We start from the raw sequence: 26,795 nt of genomic DNA on the forward strand, positions 1-26,795 counted from the left end.
CATAAATAACCCCAAATTGCCACTTGCTCAACACAGCCATTATAATACATTACCGATTTTTCCTCTTTCAAGACACCTGAAAATCTCCCAACTACCTTTTGTTTCTATTACAACACAATTTATACCTTTTCAAAAACAACTATTATTATTCACTTAAACCGATTAGCCTAAAGATAGAACAAGTATTTTCATATCTCATTCTGGGGAGGGTACACATCATGAGTCCCTATGTAAAGAGCTGTCGCTACCTTCACACATATGAGTTTTCCCTGTAGCCCAATCTGAATAATGTCCCTATATCTAGACACAAATCACCCAACCAAAAGAACCCAACATGTTTCACCTCATAATTAGGGGCTTCCTCAGGGGTACATATAACAAAGTGCATAAGTGCTCAAGGTGCTATACAGACAAAATGATAACATCATTCATAAAAACCTGTCTGCATAGTTATGGGGCTTTGACACTACCACTTCTTTTTGTTTTTCATGAATGATCTTATAATTTTGTCCATATAGCACCTTGAGCACTTATGCACTTAGTTATATATACCCCTGACAAAGCCCCTAATTATATGAGGTGAAACATGTTCGATCCTTTGGTGGAGTGATGTGTGTTTAGATATAGGGACATTATTCAGATTAGGCTACAGGGAAAACTCATATGTGTGAAGTAGCGACAGCTCTTTACATAGGGACCCATGATGTGAACCCTCTCCAGAATGAGATCTGAAAATACTTGTTCTATATTCAGGCCAATTGGTTTTCGTGAATAATAAAAGTTAAGTTTTTGCAAATCTTCTTTGAAAAGGTATACGGTAAATGATGTGTTGTATTTGAAATCAGTTAAACGTCCTTATTACTAACCTGTCTGTACACCGTAAGCTGAGGCATTGGGGCTGTTCCTGCTTTTCTGGTACGTGTGATTCAGCATTACTTACAGATGTGTGATCTACATGCCATATAGGTGATCTGAATCTACAATACAAGTCTAACCCAGAACCCCCCTCCCCCCAGGAAATTATTGGTTTACAGAGTACTAACCAGACATATCTAGAAAAAGAATAAGGTACATTCAGATCACTCTCAATATCGGTCACTAAATAGCAGAGATACTAGGTTAAAAGCGCAGTTTCATATCCAATCCATGAGTAGTGGCAGTGCAGAAGTAAGTGGTACTATAATAAAGAATATACACACATCTAATTCATTCATACAAACACTTTTTCCTGTAGGGCTCATATTATATGAGGTGGTGGGGAATGTGGCGTGCAGTACTGAGCAGTACGCTCACTAAGCTAGCATGCTTGTTTGCGCATACTCTTGTGTACCCCTTCCATGTGGATAGGTTAATTTCTCAAAAGGAAAACAATTATCCCACCAATGTGTTTTTTTGAATGCGGTAAGACACTGGTGTGTTCAGAGGAAAAAAAACACATGAAACACATAAGCAGTGGTGGGGTCTACGTCTAGTAATAGTAGGACAATAGATTTGTTCCCCTCAATTATATTCTCTCCCTACAAACAGCCCATTCTGTTTATATTCCCACTGTGGTGTAGTAGACATGCCTAGTACACACCAGACAATTTTCTGTAAGATTTACCTGCCAGATAGATAATTTCCAACATGTAACCATCTATCTGCTCGCAATTAAGCATTGTTCTACTCAGCAGGAGATAACCAGAAGACAATGCACCAAAGATAATGACCAGTCTCTACCAGTACTTTACAGAAAATAATCCAATTACAGAAAAATCTAACAGAAAATTTTATGGTGTGTACTAGGCATAATGCTGGGGATACACGGTACGTTTCTGTACCGTGTATCGACCAGCTGATCCGGCCAGCTGATAATAGTCAGCTGGCCCGATCAAGCCGCTCGACCCGCGCCCACTCGATTTCCGCCGGTGGACAATGGCAGGGAATCGAACGGCTGATAAGGACCACCGGCAGGGACGAGCGGGAATCGATCCGCGCGGACGAGCGGGGATCGATACGGCGGCTAATCGGCCGCCGGATCGACCCAAGTATGCCCAGCATAACACACAGGACAGGAATGGATTAAGGCTCATACACACGTCTGACTGAAGCCAGCGACGGGTCCGTCGGCACCTCCCGCTGGGCGGGTTTTCAGTAGACAGTACAGCGTGTGTACAGTCTGTCGGCGGACTGATAAGGCTGTTTCTGAACGAACCGCCCGGCGGCAGTCAGACGTGTGTACGAGCCTTTACAGAGAAAACTGATCAGACTGGCTTGCAGGTCACAGACGTGAGCAATACTAAAATACACAGTGGTGGGAAGCCAGAAGCAGCTACAGCACTGCTGTTTACGGTGTACAGACGCCTGCTTATGAAAGACTACTTGTAAACAATAGCTAGGCAGGTGGATAAAACCAGTAATGCATCAATCGAAAGTCAGTTTGACATTTGGTTCTGGAGATTTATGTTTTAAGTCCACTTCTCCTTTAAATGGGAGTGGGAAATTAGTCCCTCCCCTTTTCATGAAAAAATAAAAATCTTCAGAAACTCATGTCTATTTAGTGGATACATTCTGGACGTCCTTCAATGAGACTTGATTCCTTTATGAGAAAAAAAAATCCCAAAACGTTATCGAAATGTTCCCGGAGTCCCAAGAAACAATCTTAAGGGAAAAAAATATACATATAACCCTGAAATCTTATGACCCCTCGAAATGCGTTTTTTTCAAAAATGTCTTGATGAAGGATAAGGGAGGTTATCCTTACACCTCTCCGTGCGAAAATATTTCCTGAGAAATGTCTGACAGGCTCTCTTTACCAGGACTGTCTAGTCTCTGCCTCTTTGTCGTTCGCTCACTGGAATCCTCTGGCTCGTGGTCGTTTCTGGAATTACTCGCGAGGCTGAATTTTGGATCTCCGGAAATAGCATCCCGGTTGTACCCATTGGTGGTGTCCGTCTCGTTTGATGATGGTTCAGTGGCGTTGGGTCCATTTAAATGAATGGTTCCTGGGCCAGAGTTGTCTTTGCAGGAGGGGACATCTGAAGGGCCATTGGCAGACAGCCCTGAAAAGACAGGAAAATGTTAAAAGCAAAATTTCAGGATGTGTGAAATAGGCTATTGAAATAATTATATTATAATGGTTTTCCCTGGCTCAGAAACTGCTTCAAAAAACCGCTGAAATTAAATTTTCTACTCCTGTAAGCTGTAAAACGAAGGAGGTGTAACTTTCAAAAGGTGTTTCAGTGATCAATAGTTGCTCCCAGTCATCCTATTTTCTTTACAGATGACTATTATCCTTAAAGAGAACCCGAGGTTGGGTTCTAAGAATGAAATCTGTGTTCAGAGGCTGGGTCTGCTTATATTGTCCAGCCTCTGTTGCTATTTCAATCCCCCCTAAGTTCCCCCTGCGCTCCGCTCTCCCCCATAAATCACAGCCGCGCTGTCGACACGCAGCGCGTCGTGTTTACTTTTGTACTGTCAGTCTCGGCGCTCCTCCGCCTCCTGCATAGCGCCGGTCCCCGCCCGCGTCCCTACCCTCGAATCAGCGGGGAGAGAAGGGACGCAGGCGGAGACCGGAGCTATGGAGGAGGCGGGGGAGCGGCGGAGAGTGGCAGGACAAAGGTAAACACAGCCCGCTGCCTGTCAACAGTGCGGCTGTAATTTATGGGGGGGGGGGGGGGGGGGAGCGGAGCGCAGGGGGAACTTAGGGGGGATTGAAATAGCAACAGAGGCTAAGCAGACCCAGCCTCTGAGTGCAGGTTTCATTCTTAGAACCCCACCTCGGGTTCTCTTTAAAGAGGTTAATCAAAGCTCCTTTCTAGCTTCATTTTTTTAAAAGACAACTGTAGCGAAAGGTATGTGGAGGCTGCCATATTAATTTCCTTTTAACCACTTGCCGACCGCACACTCATAACGTGCGTCGGCAAAGTGGCAGCTGCAGGACCAGCGACGCAGTACTGCGTCGCCAGCTGCAGCCTAATTAATCAGGAAGCAGCCGCTCGTACGAGCGGCTGCTTCCTGTCAAATCACGGCGGGGGGCTCCGTGAATAGCCTGCGGGCCGCCGATGGCGGCTCGCAGGCTAGATGTAAACACAAGCGGAAATAATCCGCTTTGTTTACATTTGTACGGCGCTGCTGCGCAGCAGCGCCGTAAGGCAGATCGGCGATCCCCGGCCAATCAGCGGCCGGGGATCGCCGCCATGTGACAGGAGACAGCCTGTCACTGGCTGCACAGGACGGATAGCGTCCTGTGCAGCCCGGCTTACCAAAGGGGGCCAGGTAGGAGAGGGAGGGGGAGCATTTCGCCGCGGAGGGGGGCTTTGAGGTGCCCCCCCCGCCAGCCACTCGCAGGCAGCAGAGATCAGACCCCCCCAGCACATCATCCCCATAGGGGGGAAAAAAGGGGGGCAATCTGATCTGAAAAAGTGTCCATAAAATCAAGTATTTAAGTATTATTCCATTCATAGAGACCTTGCCGGGTATTTTTTCTCCGCGTTCATAAAAAGCCACTTATTAGAAAATGAATTGCCAGTCTTACCACTCTGCGTAGTGTTCTGGGGCGAGGACCATTCGTGGGCGTCCCCACTTTGAACAGGTACCTCTAGCTCCCATAAAGGTAGGATGCATTGCTCGTGGCTGTCGGCCGTTCCTCTGCCGCTCTCTCAGTTTGTTGCGCACTTTCGCTGGCTTGAAACGCCGAACTCCCGGACTTCCGCGTCAGTCTCTACTGTGGTTTTATGAACGCGAAGAAAAAATACCCGGCAAGGTCTCTATGAATGGCATAATACTTGATTTTATGGACACTTTTTTTCTTGCACCTTAAAAACCTATCGCTTCAACAATTACCCCAACAAGGGCCTTTTTTAAAGTTATAACCCATTAGGAATTGGAATATCTACCTTAGAAGGACGTATGAGAAAGGTTTTCAACATCTCATTAAAGGGACAGTGCAATAATAATACCTAATTGGCTTAATCAGCGCTGATATATATAATAATTCCAATAATCATGTTATGGTCATTTTTGAGGGTATAGTGGGCGTATGCAGCAAATTAGGACACTTTGTATGGATAAAGGTGTGTTTATATATATTGGTGAATACACTTTTAAAATCAATACAATACAATACAATAACATTTCTATAGCGCTTTTCTCCCATAGGACTCAAAGCGCTTAGGCTCTCTCAGATTCAGTAATTAGTAGGATGAAGTATTCACACAACAAAAGTTATATTTCTGCAAATGCCAGACTGAACAGGTGGGTTTTCAGTCTGGATTTAAACACGTCCAGGGATGGGGCTGTCCTGATCTGTTGAGGTAAGGAGTTCCAAAACGTAGGGGCAGCATGACAGAAGGCTCTGGGACCAAAAGTTTCTAAGTGGACTCTGGGTATGACTAGATTATTAGAACCTGTGGATCTGAGAATGCGGGGATTGCTACGCGGCTGTAACATATCTTTCATGTATCCAGGGCCTAGATTATTCAGGGATTTAAATGTCAGTAGGCCGATCTTGAATAGGACCCTCCATTCTATAGGTAGCCAGTGAAGGGAATGCAGGACTGGCGTTATGTGGCAGTGACGGGGTTGGTTGGTTAGCAGTCTGGCAGCAGTATTCTGTATCAGCTGTAGGCGGTACAAGGCCTTTTTTGGAAGGCCAGTGTAGAGAGCATTGCAGTAGTCCAGTCGGGATGTGATGAAGGCGTGGACTAAGGTTGGCAGATCTTCTGGGGGTATGAGGTGCTTGATTTTTGCAATGTTCTTCAGGTGAAAATAGGATGATTTCACCACAGCAGAGATTTGAGTTCTGAAGTTTAAATCCCCATCAATTAGAACTCCCAGGCTACGCACATGATCAGAGCTGCGTAGATCCGTGCCTCCTATTCCCAGTGGTGAAGACTGCAAGTTAAGTTGTTTTGTTATCATGCTCTGCCCTCCAATCAGAAGGACTTCAGTTTTGTCTGCATTTAGTTTCAGCCAGTTGTCAATTATCCATTGCTGTAGTTCACGTAAGCAGGCGTTTATAGTTAGAGTTGGGTCTGTCACACCAGGCTTGAAGGAAAGATATAGTTGGGTGTCGTCTGCATAGCAGTGGTATGTCAGACCATGTTTTTGGATTAGTTTTCCCAACGGTAGCATGTAAATTGTGAAAAGCAGGGGAGAGAGGATTGAGCCCTGGGGCACCCCATACTTAAGTGTTACAGGGGTGGACAGGAAGGGCCCCATAGACACTTTGTGGGTTCTGCCACTCAAGAAGGATTGGAGCCACTGAAGTACTATGCCATCAATGCCGCAGTATTCCTGTAGCCTGTTTATCAACTACTACAAGAGTTGTCCAGAGTTGTTTATTTAATATCAGTTGCCTGGCAGTCCTGCTGATCTATTTGGCTGCAGTAGTGTCTGCATAACACCAGAAACAACCATGCAGCTAACCCAGTCAGATCTGACAATGTCAGAAACGCCTAACCTGCTGCATGCTTACAGGCAGAGGATCAGCAGGCTAGCCAGGCAACTAGTATTACTAAAATGGAAATAAATATGGCAGTCTCCACATAGCTCTTGCTACAGTTGTCCTTTAAAGAGACACTGAAGCGAAAAAAAAACTATGATATGATTTATATGTGTAGTACAGCTAAGAAATAAAACATTAAGATCAGATATATCAGTCTAATTGTTTCCAGTACAGGAAGAGTTAAGAAACTCCAGTTGTTATCTCTATACAAAAAAGCCATTATCTCTACGACTTTCAAAAGTCTTGGAGAGGGCTGTTTTCTGACTTTAATTATCTCAACTGTTAGTTAACTATTTACTTTTCCTCTGGCAGAGGAGAGGTCATTAGTTCACAGACTGCTCTGAAAGAATCATTTTGAATGCTGAGTGTTGTGTAATCTGCACATATTATAGAATGATGCAATGTTAGAAAAAACACTATATACTTGAAAATAAAAATATGAGAATATTTTCTTTGCTGCTAATCTTCTAGTAATTATTCATAGTACACAACCAATTCATTATATCATATATTTTTTTTCGCTTCAGTGTCTCTTTAAGTATACCTAAAGTGTATCTGAGGCGATATGTGACAGGATGAGATAAACGTGTATGTACAGTACAAAACATATTCATAACCAGGCTGTTTTACTTGTTTTATTTTGCTGCCTGAAAATGTTAATTTCTAGGCATGGAAGTGCCAGCTTCTGTCTTGTCGGTACCTTGTCAGGAATATAGTAAACATTACTGATACGCAAATTACAGCCATAAAAGTTTCCCTGGCAGAATACAACTTCTGAGGGCAGGGAGAGATAAAATACATGAACTATTGACCTTTTTCTAACTCTGGGACACTTAATAGGCTGCCATGAATTAGAGACAGTAAAACATCCAATCTACTTTGTAAATGTTTAAATATAAAATAAAACCATGTGATTCTTTAAAAAATAATTTTTAAAAGTAAGATAAAGTTTATTTTCGGCTCGGGTTCACTTTAACCCCTTCTCTAGTCATAGAATATCTGTTGAACATTAAAAATGCTGGCAAATCCACCCACGCCCCAGTCACCACCTGACAGCGGCTAAGGTTTACAGCTTTCTGAGAGGGAAGATGTGGCCAACTTGCCTGGTCAACATACAGGAAGAGGTGGACATGTCCAGCTTCCCAACCAGGAAGATGGCGCCTAAATTGGCAGCCATGGCCACAGGATTCTGTCCTTTTCTTGTTTTTCTTCCCTTTTCCCTACCAATTCACCTTGTTTCCCCCCTGAAGGTGTGCAGTGTGGTCCAGTGTAGCCTGGGACACTATTGCGGGTTGTGGGGAGTCCGGGACCTGGAGTTTTTCTCCACCTTGCTGGGTCCATTGTCTATGCAGGTACAGGCCGTGTGGAGTCCATAGCTGCTACCCAGGAGGTCAGGCCTCCACGGAGGTTGGATGACACCACACCGATAGGGACACTTTTGGCCTCGCCGGATGCCGGCTCCATCCATCTGCTGCTGCTCTACCGCAGCAGGGACACCTTTGGATCAGCCCCTTCATGAAGTTAGTCGCTAATCCAGAAGTAAGGGCTGCCGCGGCCAGACACTTCTATGACAACCAGATTATGTTGACCAGCCCTGCCGAATGCTGTCCAGGAGTCGGGACTCACCACAGAAATGAACACTACTGCACCTTTTGACCAGCACTGCCAGATGTTAGAAGTCAGCTATCAGGATCCTCAGCAGCATCAGCCATCACCACAGGTTTCTTTCATGAAAAAATGGGTCATCACTGCTGAACTTTCCCCTTCCTCCGCTCCTCCCTCTCAATGTCTCCTTAGGGATAACAGATGATTGCCAAGTGGCCCAGTTTTGGCTCTTGGCTTATCCCCCGAACCCTTCCAGAACCTGTATAAGCTAAAACAAATTCCAGGTACAAATCCCCCTTTGTACTTGGCAAAATAAATGATTCTGATGTGGTCTCCTCTAGGGGTCTATGAAAGGTGGCAGTGCATACAGCTGAGGTGGAGACGGCAGTGGTTGTATAGGAGAGTGTTATGCAAAAGTTGGGCCATTGGGCGGCAAACACATGGTGAGTGAGGGTGTTGCCATTACATAGAGGTACGTTCAAAATTTTAGAATTTTTTGTTTGCATAATCTGCACAATTTTGCGGAGATCAACTGCACACTATGTTGATTTGTCTGTTTAATAGCACATGACTAATTTGTCTGTATACTACATGGAGGTAAGGAGCATAGGCTATAATATCCAACTCTCATAGGCTTCATGTGAGAACCTTCCAGACACTGGAATACAAAAAGGACTACCAATATTTCCTCCTAAATAAACATTTTTTTCCAATAAAACAAAACTTATGTGACTAGAGCATACATGTCAAACTCTGACCTGCAGGCCAAATTTGCCCCACAGAGCCATCACATTTGGCCCAGAAGTGGTTTCCCAACTTTTAATTATGTTTTGCCCGCTCTAGAACACCAGGGAAACTATATTGGGGGTGAAGCCCTTGATCACCAGGGAGGAAGGGGGAAACACTACACACCAGGTAACTATATGGGGGATGGGCCACTAGACACCAGGGAATGAGGAAGCACTAGGGAACTGTATAAGGGTGGGAGGTGGGGCCAGTAGACACCAAAGAACTTTATAAAGGAGGGAGGTGGCTACTAGACATTAAGGTAGGTCCCGCGACTTGGTTCCACTTTGTATTTGAGTTTGACACCCCTAGACTAGAGGGAGTGGTAAACGGAAACTGAACATACAAGTAACTCATCAAAATAATTATTTATGGACTCAGATATACTGTACTATCTGTTGGGCAGCCTTCTGGACAAGACTGAAGAGCAGCAATCAACAGTTTAAAAAAAGACAGAAAGAAAGAATTTTTAAAATGCACAAATTACAAATGTTACTCCTGTTTATCCACCAATCTAATGGCACGTCACGGTTTTCTCCTGAATGGATAAGCATATTTATAACTAAAATAGGCAGCACCAACTTGGATCATCCCCTTGATGCAGTCCAGTCATAATGCAATACTGATTGTGCTGCTCTATGAGGATCAAGAGAGCGCCTCATTATAGGGACCTTCAAGATTTCACCAGAAGCCTCCCTAATTCAGGGCTTACCGGCCATTCCTCCCCTCTGGGCACCACAAGTGCATGCTTGTGTCTTGCAGTGTACTCACCAATGTTGGCAACCAAGTGCCAACCTAGCTCATGCTGGTTTTTTAAATCATAAAAGGAAAAAATGGGGAAATCAGAGCAAACACACACACTGAAGTGTGTGAATTAGACAGCACATAGAAACTGGACACACAAGTGACGTGCTTCAAGGTAATGAGTCCGTACTGCACATTCGCTTATCATGCATACTACTTCTAATCAGGCTCGAGTTGTTCCTCAATTTCATGCCCATGTTGCTCATTTGTTTTTTTTTTGAACAGTAAAAGAAAAAAATGTGCAGATGCGACCGGGGTTGCCTTACCATTCTGGTTTGCATTGCTGGATGTGCCATCTTCCTTCTCAGACTGGCTGGTACTGCTGTTAGAGGTAGTAGGAGGTGGGGATGGGGCCTGGCTGGATGCAGCGCTCTCACTTTCATCCAGAAGACGATCCATGTAGTCCCTGTAAGATACAAGTTAGACTTATTCTTTTGCTCACCACAACATTTTCCATTTTATCGGTATTTAGCTGAACACTTAAAACAACCCTAAAGCTACCAGAAAAAAAAAGAAAAAAAAAAAAAAAAGACTTAGACAGAAGAATGTGGGGATTCCATAGAGACTTAGCAGTCGTCTCTCTGATCCCCCATTCAAAACATAGTGGGATGTGGGTGTCAAAAACACCCTCTAGTGAAGATACAGGAGACAAAAGTGGGAGCCCAATGGTGTAGTATGTCAAAAACAATGGAACGTAATAAAAGTAAGACACTACTCACAAAGGTGGGTTGCAGGTTGGCAACCGACCACAGGAAGCAGGTGGAGACAACAAACCCGACTCCACTCGGGGTGGTCCCTAAGGACCTGGATGCGGTCGCTCTCCTTGGTAAAAGAAAGGGGACAGATATCCGCCGTGGTCAAAGCCACGTGTGGTCTGAACCCACCCCTCAGACGGGTGAGGTAAGAGGGTATGATTGCACAATAAGGGTATAAGAGGCGCCCTGGTGTAATAAAAGCATCTAAAAGCAGTTTAAAAAACAGAAAATAAATTTGAGGTAGCTTACCTCAGTGACGAAAAAAATCTTTGTATTTTACAAAGGTTTTTATTAGTAGCACAGGTGACGCGTTTCGCGGGTCAGAGCCCGCTTCCTCAGGCCAATAACAGTGCCAAACTAAATGACAGATTCAGCAAAGGGAGCCTCAGCCTAGAGAGGCTCCCTTTGCTGAATCTGTCATTTAGTTTGGCACTGTTATTGGCCTAAGGAAGCGGGCCCTGACCCGCGAAACGCGTTGCCTGTGCTACTAATAAAAACCTTTGTAAAATACAAAGATTTTTTCGTCACTGAGGTAAGCTACCTCAAATTTATTTTCTGTTTTTTAAACTGCTTTTAGATGCTTTTATTACACCAGGGCGCCTCTTATACCCTTATTGTGCCCCCATTCAAAACTGCTACCTTCGAGACCCTTAAGAAGGCTTCAGAAACACTTGAGTCTCCAAGTGCTTCCGAAGCTGGACGTATCCGTACTGCACATTTCCGACTGTGTGCACTATGGATCCACTCGTCTTCTGGAACAGGAGTACATCCGAAGGCTGCCTGAAGAGGGCGGAATAGGTATTCGATCTATAATCACAGGGGGGACGGCAATGGAACAAGGACGCGACACGAGGATCGGTAAGGCTCTATGAGATCCAGAGCCATCCCTCTTTTTAGGTATGTGTCCAAGTTCCCCCCTCACTGCAGGGTTTCATTAGAACCTATAGAGTCTATGTAGCATATTGTACTAAGGCACACACCACAGGATGTTTACAATATGCCTTCACTCACTTTAATTACCACAACAGCTTTTCCTGGGGGTTCAGTGTAACCGGTGATGAGCTTTGAGTGGATTCCAAATTGCTTTTAACTCGAAATCCAAATGTTAATTACTGCTCCTGAGCGGGTGGATGAGGGAGGGTTAACTTACCCAGGCGTCAGTCTTCATTAATCCGCGTCTAATTGCGTCCCATGTCGCGTCACATGACTACCATGCTTCCTTCTTCAACCCAGAAGGAGGAAGCGTCAATTACAGAATTAAGCACTAAGGTTTCTGAGTGTGGACCACTGATTGACCACTCACAACTAGGGATGGGCAATGAAATGCAAATAATTCTGAGCTGCATCGACTTTCGTACATGAAGACAACTTATTTTGGATCTCTGAAACATTGTATATCGAGTCGTATAAGTAGGGGGGCTGCCTGTAATAATCATTTGAATTTTTACAACAGAATGACATAATGCAAACTTCATTAAAAGGGTTCTGTGGCATGTTAAAAAAAACCTGACACTTACCTGGTGCTTCTATCAGACCCCTGCAGCTGTCATGTCCCGCGCCATCCTTCTATGGTCCTTCGTTCCCAGCCGCCGGTCCCGGTCTAATTATGCCTGTAACTAGACTGCGGCTGTGCGCCTCATCGGGAGCTTACTGCGCAGGCGCAGTACAAGAAAAGTTCATACTGCACCTGTGCAGTAAACTCCCGATAACACGCTCAGGAGCGAGCATTATTCGTCTAGTTCAACGAATAATTAGACTGGGACCAGCAGTGGGGAACGGAGGATCGTAGGAGGACAGCGCGGGACATGACAGCTGCAGGGGACCGATAGAAGCACCAAGTGTCTGTTTTTCTTTTTTTAAACATGCCACAGAACCCCTTTAAGGCTTAGTTCACACATAAATCTGTACATTTACGGTCCAGTCCTGTCAGAAAATTGATACAAAACTATCAGTTTTACCTGACAAGATTGGAACTGTACACTTTTTATGTGTGAACCAACCCATAGAAAACTGATACAAAACTGACAGGACTGGACTGGAAATGTACAGATTTATGTTGTGATCACATCCATAGAAACACATGGAAAACTGATGCCAACCGTCAAAAACTGACATGACAGGACTGGGCACCTTTTATGACTGAACGCAGCCTCACTGTCACTAGTCTTGATGCTGTTCACTGATAGGTTTTGACCTGTAATATCAATCACTTGTTCCGGTTAGCAGCTGACTAGCGGTTACGCTAATCTGCCCTGTCTATCAGAACACTCACGTTACGCCAGGGTGCAGGTTGTACTTCTTCTTGCCAAACCGGGTTTGTTGAGCAAAGAAATCGTATCGCTCTGACTTCTTCCACATGTAATAGAACGCCACGCATTCTCCAACAGATCGTGTTCTCACCTGGAAGGGAGAGAGGGGAGGGAAATCTGAAGCAAAATGTGAAGCAAACCCCTACCTGCTTACAATGCTGTTTCCTTTAGTTGCTGGACTCGGCTGTCAGCATCCCGACTGCTGGATGCTCAGAAACAGTACTAGCAGGGGAGTCAGTTCACACGTCCTTCACAATGCAAAATACACACGTGGTGGTCTACTCCCACCAAATATGACAACACGTGACAGATGAAGTGGAGAGACTAAGTTTTAAAACGACAGCTGCAACTACCAAGAGGAACTTGACAAAAGGCAAAACACTCAGGGCCTTTACCATTATAATAAACTAGCCAACCCGCATCGTAGCATACGCCGCATCTATCTATCTAATAGAGTACGTGCCTCAACCTTGAAGCAAGAAGAAGTAGGCTTTCCATGAGAAAATGTATGCGTGCTCAAACACCAAGTTTAACCCTAGCAAGTCTGGCTTTGCAAATCCGGCCTAATTGGCTATTCATGAGGCAATGCTCATGCAAATATGCATTTGCTTTCGCATGCCAAACTATGCAGGGTCCAAAAACCAATACCGCAAAGCGATCGCCCTGCGGGTATTAGTTCATGCTACATTAGCACTATCCAGGAGCGCCACAGGGAGGATTCCGAATGCCCCCATACAATCGGGGGACTGCGGGGTCCCAGGCTCTCTTACTGCCTGGGAACCACAGCGGCACCCCGGAGAGGGAGGCTGGGTGGCCGGGGAGAGCCATCCGCACCCACCTCCCAATATTAAAAACAGGCACTTACCTTAACGTCCATTGCGTTCTGCAACATGCACATTAACTTGGGGGCACCACATGAGAAAGGAGTGAAGCATGGGTCACCTCGAGCTTTAGAGTTCAGGGCTGACTCACTTACAACACTCCGGGGTGGGGGGAGGACAGGCGCAGACAACTCACTCCAGGCTCACACCACCAGAGCAAGCCATCCACCACCTGCCTCCAAAGGATACAACTGCAAAAAATGCTTTCCATGAGAAAAATTTTGCGTGCTCAAACACCAAGTTTAACCCTAGCAAGTCTGGCTTTCCAAATCTGGCCTAATTGGCTATTCATGAGGCAATGCTCATGCAAATATGCATGCCAAACTATGCAGGGTCAAAAAACCAATACTGCAAAGTGCCCTCTCGCTGCCTGGGAACCACAGCAGCACCCCGGAGTGGGAGGCTGGGTGGCGCAGCCGCCCCCCCCCCCCCCCCAAGCGTGGCCAGCGCTGGGGAGAGCCGTCCGCACCCACCTCCTAATATTAAAAACAGCCACTTACCTTAACGTCCATTGGGTTCTGCTACATGCGCATTAATTTTCTCATGGAAAGCATTGTGTGCAGTTTGTATCCTTTGGAGGCAGGTGGTGGATGGCTTGCTCCGGTGGTGTGAACCCTGGAGTGAGTGCGCCTGTCCTCCCCCCCCCCCCCCCCTCTGGAGTGCTGTATGTGAGCCAGCCCTGAGCTCTAAAGCTCGGGGTGACCCATGCTTCTCTCCTTTCTCATGTGGTGCCCCCAAATTAATGCGCATGTAGCAGAACGCAATGGACGTTAAGGTAAGTGCCTGTTTTTAATATTGGGAGGTGGGTGCAGACGGCTCTCCCCGGCGCTGGCCACACTTGGGGGGGGGGGGGGGTCGTCCACGCCACCCAGCCTCCCCCTCCGGGGTGCCGCTGTGGTTTCCAGGCAGTGAGAGAGCCTGGGACCCTGCGGTCCCCCCAGTTGTATAAAAAGGGGGCATTGGGAATCCTCCCCGTGGCGCTCCTGGAGGCCTGGAGCACACCAAAAACTGCTAGCAGATCCGCAAAATGCTAGCAGATTTTGAAACGCTTTTTCTTATTTTTCTGTAGCATTTCACCTAGCATTTTGCGGTTTTGTAAAGCGTTTTTGGTGTAGTAGATTTCATATATTGTTACAGTAAAGCTGTTACTGAACAGCTTCTGTAACAAAAACGCCTGCAAAACCGCTCTGAACTGCCGTTTTTCAGAGCGGTTTGCGTTTTTCCTATACTTTACATTGGAGGCAGAAACGCCTCCGCAATCCAAAAAATGCCTCACCTCGGGAGTATGCGTTTCAGCAAAACGCCTCCCGCTCTGGTGTGCACCAGCCCATTGAAATACATTACCCAAGCGTATCCGCAGCCGCAAGTGGATCGCAAAACGCTGCCGAACCGCTCTGGTGTGCATTAAGCCGGATAGTGCTAATGTAGCATGTAGCAGGGTGACTGCTTTGTGGTATTGGTTTGTGCATGCATTTGCATGAGCATTGCCTCATGAATAGCCAATTAGGCCAGATTTGCAATGTCAGACTTGCTAGGGTAAGGCCTCTTTTCCATGGACTGTGAATAGGCAGTGAAATGGCTCTCAAACTCTCACAACTGCTCACTGCTGCCTGGTAACTGCTCGCTGCTGCCTGGTAACTGCTCGCTGCTGCCTGGTAACTGCTCGCTGCTGCCTGGTAACTGCTCGCTGCTGCCTGGTAACTGCTCGCTGCTGCCTGGTAACTGCTCGCTGCTGCCTGGTAACTGCTCGCTGCTGCCTGGTAACTGCTCGCTGCTGCCTGGTAACTGCTCGCTGCTGCCTGGTAACTGCTCGCTGCTGCCTGGTAACTGCTCGCTGCTGCCTGGTAACTGCTCGCTGCTGCCTGGTAACTGCTCGCTGCTGCCTGGTAACTGCTCGCTGCTGCCTGGTAACTGCTCGCTGCTGCCTGGTAACTGCTCGCTGCTGCCTGGTAACTGCTCGCTGCTGCCTGGTAACTGCTCGCTGCTGCCTGGTAACTGCTCGCTGCTGCCTGGTAACTGCTCGCTGCTGCCTGGTAACTGCTCGCTGCTGCCTGGTATCTGCTCGCTGCTGCCTGGTATCTGCTCGTTGCTGCCTGGTATCTGCTCGTTGCTGCCTGGTATCTGCTCGCTGCTTCCAGGTATCTGCTCGTTGCTGCCTGGTAACTGCTCGCTGCTGCCTGGTAACTGCTCGCTGCTGCCTGGTAACTGCTCGCTGCTGCCTGGTAACTGCTCGCTGCTGCCTGGTAACTGCTCGCTGCTGCCTGGTAACTGCTCGCTGCTGCCTGGTAACTGCTCGCTGCTGCCCGGTAACTGCTCGCTGCTGCCCGGTATCTGCTCGCTGCTGCCCGGTATCTGCTCGCTGCTGCCCGGTATCTGCTCGTTGCTGCCTGGTATCTGCTCGTTGCTGCCTGGTATCTGCTCACTGCTGCCTGGTATCTGCTCACTGCTGCCTGGTAACTGCTTGCTGAGCACACAGCTCAACAGTCCGTGGAAAAGAGGCCTTAAACTTGGTGTTTGAGCACGCATAAATTTTCTCATGCAAAGTACTTCTTCTTCTTGTTTGAAGGTTGAGGCACTTAGTCTATTATATATATATATATAGATGTGAATGATCAACAGGGAAAGAACTCCACAGAGACAGCATCACTTTAACAGATGAAACACGTGTAAAGGATACCAGAGCTGAAACACTCTGGTGAAATGGGCATGTTATGTGTAGGTTATTAGTAGGTACGACTCGGGTAATATATAACCCAGGCATACTGCGCCGCGCATGCGCAGTATGTCCATTCTGCACCCTTGTGGCTGCGCTCATGCATACCGGGGTACGCGTTCTGAACGGACATACTGCGCATGTGCGGCGCAGTATGTGCGGACCATATGTTACCAGAGTCGCCCGAGTAAGCCATCGGCACAGGGCTTGCTGCAAGAGAACGGTGTGTGACATAAGGAAACAGAATGTGCAGTAAAAAGTTACTTATAGCAACCCACGCATAAGATATGCCCATTTCACCAGAGTCCTTCAGCTCTGGTATCCTTTAAGTGGTTAACCTTTCTCACATATACTGTAAGTGCCAGTGTATCCATACTTAATTGTTCAGTGCAGTGACCCTGCTTTTATAGTGAGCCTGAAATGAGGAAACTCACTTCAGGTTAGATAGATACCTATGTAGAGAGAAAGCTCTTGATACCATAGAGCCTTTTCCGATCCTCAGTCTATCCCGTCATTCCAGTGCTGTTTCCAGTTGAAGTTATTTGACTACCTTTTCAGCACTTCTAGGGAAGCCTTCGGAATTACTAGCTTCCTTAAGACGAACGCATCCAAACTGCACGTGTGCATATTCTGCATTTTGTGTGTGTGTTGTGTGGCAGGGTTATATAACAGGATCACTTTTTGACAGCAATGCAAAGGAAACCTGAGATGGGTAAATTAACCATGTCAGGATCATAGGCTTACACCCCCCCCCCCCCCCAATGACCAGGCTATCTCCGCCAAATTTCTTCAAGCCCACCAACCAAGCTTTCTGTTGGTGGGCTCTGATCGCTGCTGCAGCTTTTTTTTTTTTTTTTTAATTGTGTCTTTTTTCTAATAAAAATGTCTATTTTATTATTATTTTTGTATACCCGATCCCTCCCTCTCCCGCCAGCCAATCACAGTGGTCAGCTCTCACAGGCATCAGCCTATGAGAGCCAATCGCTCGCTGAGCCTCCCCAGGGGACAGTCAAGTGACATGGCTGTCCAAGGTAAATAGATGGTGGTTTCACCATGTAATAGCAGCGATCGCCAACTGATGACGAGTAGAGCTCCATCACTCAAGCGGCGTGCGATCCCCTGCAAAACCCCGTCCCAGGACTTAATGCCAACAGGCAATACGCGGTCCTGGGGCTGCCACCTTGCGACTGCCAATATTTTACCAGGGCTTCCTCCAGCCCTTTGAGCACCTTCCCTCGCCGTCCTCCTGAGTGCCTCCGTTCGCCTAGTATCGGTCCCGGTAAGTGGCTCAACTGTGCCAGTCGGGCTCCTCTGCGCATGCGCAAAGGGGCTGCAAGTGCGCAGTAGAGCGGACTTGCGTGGCTGAGCCAGATTACCGGGACCAATTCCAAGCGAATTGGGGGTGGGGGGTTATGGGAGGGACATGGTGTGCCAGTACCTACATATGCATGAAATGCAGAGAGAAAGACTGCCCATAGGCATGACACCACATGCACAATGACTATAGCACAGGTGTCGAATTCCAGGCCTGGAGGGCCAGTAACCCATTACATTTATACAGATCAGGCATTCTGACCTCATACTTGTCAGAACAAGAACTCAAAAACCACTTGAGTCAAAAAAGCCCAATGTTACCACCAGGAAAGCCTCCTAATAGTGTCAAAAATTAGTAAGAAGGGGGTCAGCATTGCCCACCTCTATATCCATCCCAGTATTGGCCTCCACTAGTGTGACTTTATGCCACACCCATTATCAATGCTGAGAAGTGGAATGTTGATGGTATAACATATTTACCTTATTTGCCTGAATCAAGTGGAAATCTTTTCCATAGGCTTTAAGACCTTGTTCAAAATTTCGGCACTCCTCCTCTGTCCAGATCGAGAGCTCTTCTGCAATGGGGAAAACAGGAGAGTGAAAAATTTACCCTGCACTGCATTCTTGCGCCATCTATGGGATCGATAAACTAAGCCTTAAAATAGCAATTAAAAAAATAACTTAAAATTAAGTAATAAAATTGATCCTGGCGGGTAGTAAAGTTTACAGTTTTACCTATGGAAAACTGAAATTTGCTTTCCTAAAACAAAGTATTTGCAATAATTCAGGGTGGAGTGAGCGCAGAGATTTCTCCCAGTGCATGCACTGTGTCAGATTTTTAATATTACAAAGCCACACTAATCCAACATGCATACAGACTGTTTTGGATCCTCATCAGTGCATGTCATGGATTAATGTGGCTCTATGGAGTAGAACTTGAAATACCCAGTTACAGACTACCTAGCAAGCTCATGGTGAACCTTACACACTTCAATGAGTTACATACCCGAATAGTAATTAATGAACAAAGACACATACTGTATATACTCGCGTATAAGCCTAATTTTTCAGCATTAAAAATGTGCTGAAAAGTTACACCCTTGGCTTATATGCAAGTCAGTGGAGCAAAACAGATGGTGGAGCATGTTTTGTTAATGGCAGAGGAGCGTAAGGATTGTGCACTAGTGATCCTGCTCTTGCCAGCTTGTGCCCTGCTTCGTCTGTGCCCTCCATCCCCTGCAACATGGTGTGCAGAGTGCGCTGCTCAAACTACCTGTGTCCCCTGGCTTGTGGAGCAGAGTGTGCAAGCAACGTGTCAGCAGTGCAATGATCGGTGTCTCATATCTATGACGCCATCTAACGGCTTGAAACACAGCTGCATGATCCTGGGGCACATCTGGCTATGGGGGGGGGGGGGCTGACTTGTACTGGGGGAACATCTGGCTACTGTAGAAGGGGCTATATTGAGGAGGGGGCTTATACGCAAGTCAATCACTTTTTCCTGGTTTCTGGGGGGAAAGTGGGTACCTCCGCTTTTATGCGAGTATAAGTATCTTTCTTTTTTTCTTTCTCTGCCTGAAAGAGTTAAAAAATCAGGAATGTAAGTGACAGTTTCTTTCTGGGTCACGACCGGTTCAGACTATAGCACAACCCTCACTGATAAGTAATTACAGCCATAAAACCCTTTCCTGTCCGGTAAAAATGGTCAATTATTCATAGATTTTAGCTCTGGCATACTTTAACCTCCTTGGCGGTCTGATTCTTTCCAGATTTTAGGGTCTAAAAGCGGTGAAATTTTTTTCCACTCTTTCAGACCCTAAAACCTGAAAAAAATCATTCTGGCAGGGAGATCTACAGCAAAATAAAAAAAAAATGTACCTTCCTGGGCTCCTGTGCTGCAGTTTTCTCTTTGCCCACAAGATGGCGCTAATATACATATAAACGAACTTCTCTATATTTCTCTAATATAGAGAAGTTCGTTTTCAATATTACCCCGCCCCCGATGACGTCACGCTGCCACCACCGCTCTGCTGCCACCACCACGGCTGCGCTGCTCCAACTGGCTGCCGGGTCCCCGGAAGAATAGCGGGGACATGGGGGATCCCGGCGGCCAGGGAAAGACCCCACACTGCCGGGGAGAGAGGCTGGAGTCCCGCTGCGCAGCGAGATCGCGCGCGGGACTCCACAACTGCAAGTAAAGCTCTGCAATGCCTACCCCGACCTGAGCTCGGGATCACCGCTAATAGCTTATTTTTTCTACCCCGAGCTCAGGTCGGGAAAACCGGCAAGGAGGTTAATGAAGGTGTCATTGATCAGAGACAGTGAAACAGTAAAAACTTACAAACTAGATTACAATGCAAAATAAAACTGTGGGATACCTAAAAAAAAAGTCATATTTAGAAGGAAGATAGATTTTTTTTTCATCAGTTTATTTTCACCTCGGATTTCACCTTGGATGTCCTTTAACCATTTTAGCCGTGCGGACGTGAGCTTCACGTCCGCAGCGGCAGCAGCTAGTCACGTCCCTGCAGTTTGGGGGGTCTGCAGGCGATCGCGCTGCTACTGCTAGCAGGGGGGATTGGCTGTAGGGGACAAAAGTCCCCTGTGCCAATCCGAGCATGTCCGCCGAGAATAAACACTGTTTTTGTTCAAAAACAGTGTTTATTCTGTAAATGGAGCTGCCCGATCGTTAAATTTATGAATGGAAACAATGTTTCCATTCACAATCTCCCCGCCGCCACTGTGATTGGAGGCTTCCGATGGAAGCCTACGTCACTTCCCCTTGTTACAATGTAACAATACATTTTATCCTATGCAGCGTAATTGTACGCTACATAGAATTTTGCTCCGCGGGGACATCTTGTGGCCAAATAGTAAAATACACCTACTGACTATAGGGGAAAAAAAAATAATATGTCAAGAGGGCATCTTATTATTAAATAATGGGCTCAAAATTAGTGATAGATGTAAAACTGAAAAAAATGCACCTTTATTTCTAAATAAAATATTGTCACCATACATTATACTAGGGATATAATTTTAACGTTGCAATAACCGGGACAAATGGGCAAATAAAATTTATGGATTTTAATTAAGGTAGCATGTATTATTTTAAAACTATAATGGCTGAAAACTAAAAAATAATGATTTTTTTTTTCATTTTTTTGTATTACTCCTGTCAAAATGCATTTAGAATAAAATAATTTTTAACATAATGTACCACCCAAAGAAAGCCTAATTAGTGGCGGAAAAAACAAGGTATAGATAATTAATTTGTGATAAGTAGTGATAAAGTTATTGCGGAATGAAAGGGAGGAGCGCTGAAAGGGGAAAACTTCTCTGGTCCCTAAGATGAAAAATACCCGTGGGCTGAAATGGTTAACTGACCGATGCTTACCACGTGCTGCTTTCACATTAAACCTCAATCTTCTCAGTGCTTCTTCTGTGTCAAAATTACATTTCACCAGCTCATAGAGCGCCTAGAAGGCAACAATGAGAAAATAATGATTAATGAGGAGCAGCACTCACTACAGCCACAGACAAGAGTGAAAGATACACAATTGTATGAACCAGCATGTAACCTCTGCTGAGCAACAGCTCCACATTTGCTGTAAAGGTTTAGTTTACTACAAGAGAAAAAAAAAAAAACAATGCTTTAGGCAGATAGACTAGAGGTCATGTGACCACTGGGGAGGTCTTCCTGCAGAGCATGAGATAGGGGCTGATCCCTGTCTATGGTTGAGATGCAAAGAATTCAGGCCAGCATGTACATTTTAATGGAATTCAAGCTGAGAGACATGGAGGCTGCCGTATTTATTTCCTGTTAAACCATACCAGTTGCCTGGCTGTCCTGCTGAGCCACTGCCTCTATTACCTTTTAGACATGGACCCTAAACAAGCAAGCAGATCAGGTCCACCGACTGAAGTCTGACTGGATTAGCCACATGCTGGTTTCAGGGTTGTGACTCAGACTACTGATGCCAGAAATATCAGAAAGACAACCAGGCAACTGGTATGGTTTAAAAGGCAAGAAATATGGCAAATGACAGGTAGAAATGAAGGCCGCTGCAACTCACCAACCAAATGCCATAAGGGAGCAAAGGAACAAATAGCTACAGGACGTCAAAATTCAAAGGATATCCAGGACACACAGGTAAAAGCTCGCGCATATCGGAGCAAACGTGACTTGAATACTTGATTGATAGCTTGATTGAGGAGTCACGTTTGCTTCGATACGCGTGAGCTTTTACTTGTGTGTTACCTAATGTAATATAGAGGATTTTCTCTACCCAGCCATCTGGTGCAGCGGGATAGCCTTTAAATTTTGAAGAAATATGGCAGCCTCCATAGGTCTTTCACCTTGGGTTCCTTTTAAAGAGAACCCAAGGTGGGATTTACTTATGTTAGTGGGGCACAGAGGCTGGTTGTGCACACTAACAACAGCCTCTGATGCCCCATGCTGTGCCTCCAAGACCCCCCTGCGTGCCGCTATACCCCCCGCAGTGCTGGCGACATGCAGCGTGTCGCCAGCACAATGTTTACCTCTCGCCTGTCTGTTAGCGCTGCTCCCCCGCCTCCTCCGTATCGGCGCTACCCGCCCGCGTCCCTTCCCTCCCGTTGATTGGAGGGAAGTGACGTGGGCGGGTAGCGCGGATGCGGAGGAGGCGGGGGAGCGGCGCTAACAGACAGGCGAGAGGTAAACATTGTGCTGGCGACACGCTGCATGTCGCCAGCACTGCGGGGAATATAGGGGCGCGCAGTGGGGTCTTGGAGGCACACCATGGGGCAACAGAGGCTGGTGTTAGTGTGCACAACCAGCCTCTGTGCCCCACTAGCATAAGTAAATCCCACCTCGGGTTCTCTTTAAAGTGTACCCGAAAGGAAGAAGAAGGAGTAAAAAAAAAAAAAAGATCCTTATCTCAGAAGACTCTGGCTGGTCCAGAGTTCCCAGATCCTCTTACTTCCACAGTTTCAGCGCACGGTTCCCCTCATTAAAAAAAAAATAATAATAAAAAAGTTTGTGGTATAGGCTTCTTTGTAGCTGTGCTCCTGTTGTGATGGGCCACATCAGGACTGGGCATGTGCGAGTAAGGTCAGTGCATGCCAATCAGAGTGAGGTGCTCGTGCACTGCTTTTTCCTCTGTGCATTTTTTCTACTGGGCATGTGCAGATGTTAGTTGCACGTGTTCAGTCCAGATGTGCTCATCTACCCATGACCAGACCTTAGCCAGAAGACAGGAGGGACCCTGTGCTGGGATGGTGGTCTGTAGGAGGATCAGTGAATCCTATGGACCATGCAGAGACTTAACTACTAAGGTAAGTACAGCAAAGTCCCTGTTATCCGAAAGTTCAACTAACTGGCATTCCTGTGGTGGAATACGGGGACAGTACGCCATTTGCAGAGTTTTGGGCACAGCGGAAGAAACTTCCTCTGGCTGCCATCTTCTACACTTCTGCAGCCTCCAGGTGTCCATGCATGGTCCAGGCATGTCATGTGAACAGCATCAAGTCACATGACATCAATTACACAAACGGAGTGCGCTACCCCCTCCCAGTGTCCAAAACCTGTTCCAACAGTCCTTGTAACAAATTCCTTTGCTGTTCAGCATCCACTGTCCGGACACTCCAGGATATGTATCCGTGATGAAAGTTTCACATATATGGAGAGAAAACCAAAAAGAAAAAGACAATCATAGTGCAATCCTGTAAATATCAGAACGCAAGGACCTTCACCCTATGGGGCCCGACTGTGCGACTTCTATTGCGGGTTCACCTCTGTGTGAGTGACCATCCGCCAACAATTGGCACGCTCACCTTTTTGCAAGGCTGCCCAGCCCTACAGACAGCAACTGCACCTTCTGAGGTTTAACCGACCTCCTCCCAACGATCAGGTCATATCCAATCTCAAACAAACTGGGTGTGCAGGCTCAACCCCAATCCTTGCAGGTATATTCCACCTTCTTATAAAACGATATCAAGCACACATCTAGAACTGAAAGGCTTCTGATAGTGTAAAACCCACGGTTTTATTTATAAAAAACAAGTATTGTACTCACAAACATAAGTGTAAAAAGCGCATGTAAGTTTAAAAACGATCAGGGGACGTCTCCTCCTGCTGCTGGTCGCTTCCCTTCCAGGCTCCGCCAGGCTCCGCCTGGAAGGGAAGCGACCAGCAGCAGGAGGAGACGTCCCCTGATCGTTTTTAAACTTACATGCGCTTTTTACACTTATGTTTGTGAGTACAATACTTGTTTTTTATAAATAAAACCGTGGGTTTTACACTATCAGAAGCCTTTCAGTTCTAGATGTGTGCTTGATATCGTTTTATAAGAAGGTGGAATATACCTGCAAGGATTGGGGTTGAGCCTGCACACCCAGTTTGTTTGAGATTGGATATGACCTGATCGTTGGGAGGAGGTCGGTTAAACCTCAGAAGGTGCAGTTGCTGTCTGTAGGGCTGGGCAGCCTTGCAAAAAGGTGAGCGTGCCAATTGTTGGCGGATGGTCACTCACACAGAGGTGAACCCGCAATAGAAGTCGCACAGTCGGGCCCCATAGGGTGAAGGTCCTTGCGTTCTGATATTTACAGGATTGCACTATGATTGTCTTTTTCTTTTTGGTTTTCTCTCCATATATGTGAAACTTTCATCACGGATACATATCCTGGAGTGTCCGGACAGTGGATGCTGAACAGCAAAGGAATTTGTTACAAGGACTGTTGGAACAGGTTTTGGACACTGGGAGGGGGTAGCGCACTCCGTTTGTGTAATTGATTGTATTTTGAGATGTGCATGTGGCATCTGTGTTTGAGTTGCAGCAGGCCCTAGGTTAGAGGGGAGTGGGGAAGGAGGGGAGCGCAATTGAGAAAGTCTTTTTGAAGTCACATGACATGCCGGGCCCTGTACACAAGAGGGCACCGGTAAGCCAATGCGAGCTACAGGAAGTGTAAAAGACGGAACTCGCGGGGGGGTGCTGTGATTGGAGGTTTGTAACAACTGGCAAGCACACATCTGGCACCAGGCATTCCCCATCTGTACTGGATATTGGGGGATTTGCTGTATCTAACTTTTACCCCCTTATCTCCCCATTACAGGTTTGTGTTAATACAAAACTGGATTTAGTTTGGAATCCAGCCAATGGAATGCTCTTCCTGCCGATTTGGACTGACCAAATACCCAGCTGCATACAACCTGCATGACTGGTAAAGTTACGGCTGGTCTCAGTGTTGAAACTGATCCTGCTTGCACTATAACAGTGCTTCTCAACCACAGAGATCATGCCACCAGTAGCGATGGTCATGTTTAGGAGAATTCATGGAGAAGCATGTGATCAGTGTAGTCAGGTGATAGATATGCAAGTCTCTGATTTGCTAGTCATGATCATGTGCTAAAATAGATTGTGATGACAGCAAATCAGAGCTTTGCAAATCTATCAGCTGATCAAACAAATATCATGATTCTCCATGAGTTCTCCTAGACATGACCATCAGCCACCTCCTCCTAGGTTATAACATGCTCACCGCCCAATACTCTGACAGCGTTACAGTTCTTCCTTTTATAGTACAATGCCAGCATATATCACAAACATTTCATTACGGTTTGTCACAGCCTGAAAAATGGTGCGATGCGATGCGATGCACTGCAGTAGGGAAACCTACAGAGTCACCAGTAATTACTAAGCTAACTGCAAACAAGTGATAGATATCATCCCAAACATGGCAAAGTCCATCAGATCACAAAACTATGCACACCCACTACACATAATATTTGTTTGCTAAAGGATAAGGGTTATCTGTTAATAGAAAGGGATACACTTACAAAACGTATGGCACATATGGCGAGAAAATGTTAGGACAAAATCAGATAAGGATACAGCAAGCTGTTACAAAACACTAGCTCTGGCTTCAACATGCCTGCATGGATTACCTTGAAAGCACCAGCTGGTGAGACCTATGTACATGGCACAGCCTCCATAGAAGGAAAGCCCTGCGCGAAACGGCCGTCAGGCTTTTTTTGTACCCAGCACCCACCGCCACATCATGTGCCTCTGATCATCTTAATGGTATGTTACCTGCTTCCACTTGGTGATGTTTTATGCATGTTTGATGCACAACTATACCCAATAAAGAATTTGCGCTATACAGCAGTGCCAGCTTTCCGCCTACTACATGCTTCTATATTATACATGCTAGTCACACAACTGGCTGGGAGAGTGCTTTGCATGAACTTTATGGTTTATCTGTATAGTTAAGCGCTAGGATAGCATCTATTCATTTTTCTTCGTGAGCGCTGAATCTTCTTGTTATAAATTGTTAGCAACTTGTAATGTTGGCACAACCAGGGGAAGATGCAGAGACGACGCTGCACAGAACCGTCTGAAGAGGAGGAAACCTGTGATCCCCAAAAACCACATGCTGAGATCGGCCATCCAGAATGAGGTGTGTCTCTGGTACCTGTTCATTGTCCTTTATGTGTGCTCCTTCAGGGATGGCGTCCAGGCCCTTCTCCTCACCAGTTCTTTTCGATGCCTCCGTCAGGAAATCTATGACTCTTTCTTCTCTGACATAATCTGGATTCCACAGTAGCTGGTCATCATTCTCATAAACTATCATGAAATATGGAGAGGAGAAGAACATTACCCATCTATACTGCACAGGATTGTCCTATTGTCCACAAAAACAAAACAAAACGCATTTCCATCTCAGCCCTCCCCAGCAGAGCTTACATTATAATTGGTGTACATTTCTCCCTCATGAAAAGGATTCTTTAATTTGACTTTGAATGGGACACTGATCAAAAATCTTGCACTCAACCCCAGTGCATACAGCATATACCACTATGCTTATATGGATAGAAAAGAAGGTGTGGTCTGTATAGATGTCTGCCTAGATAACTTATTTTGGGGGATGTTTTTTCATGTTTCATACAGATAATGGGTGGTTAATAACCAGCATATTTTTAACCTAATCTTCCGAGTTTTGCTTGAAGTATAGTTGCCAAAAGATATACCTCAAATAACTTATTAAGGAGCTCCCTGATGCCACCTGCAACTAAGGAGCGCCCCGATACCACCTGCAACTAAGGAGCGCCCCGATACCACCTGCAACTAAAGAGCGCCCCGATACCACCTGCAACTAAGGAGC

At 46.1% G+C, this 26,795-nt stretch overlaps 1 protein-coding gene across 3 annotated transcripts in view; it reads right to left on the reverse strand.

Moving 5' to 3' along the window:
* Positions 1 to 646: 646 nt before the first annotated feature.
* MIER1 (MIER1 transcriptional regulator) overlaps positions 647 to 26,795 on the reverse strand; it is an 80,833-nt gene continuing 54,684 nt past the window's right edge. For all 3 annotated transcript variants that reach the window (XM_068239276.1, XM_068239275.1, XM_068239274.1), the window contains 6 exons: positions 26,106 to 26,257; positions 21,052 to 21,133; positions 18,135 to 18,229; positions 12,710 to 12,837; positions 9,949 to 10,088; positions 647 to 3,041 (listed from right to left, as the gene is read on the reverse strand). In XM_068239276.1, coding sequence (XP_068095377.1) covers positions 2,740 to 3,041; positions 9,949 to 10,088; positions 12,710 to 12,837; positions 18,135 to 18,229; positions 21,052 to 21,133; positions 26,106 to 26,257 — 899 coding nt within the window. In that variant the 3' untranslated portion in view covers positions 647 to 2,739. The remainder of the gene's footprint in view (positions 3,042 to 9,948; positions 10,089 to 12,709; positions 12,838 to 18,134; positions 18,230 to 21,051; positions 21,134 to 26,105; positions 26,258 to 26,795) is intronic.

Source organism: Hyperolius riggenbachi, chromosome 6 (assembly GCF_040937935.1).
Source record: "Hyperolius riggenbachi isolate aHypRig1 chromosome 6, aHypRig1.pri, whole genome shotgun sequence".
Taxonomy (NCBI): Eukaryota; Metazoa; Chordata; class Amphibia; order Anura; family Hyperoliidae; genus Hyperolius; species Hyperolius riggenbachi.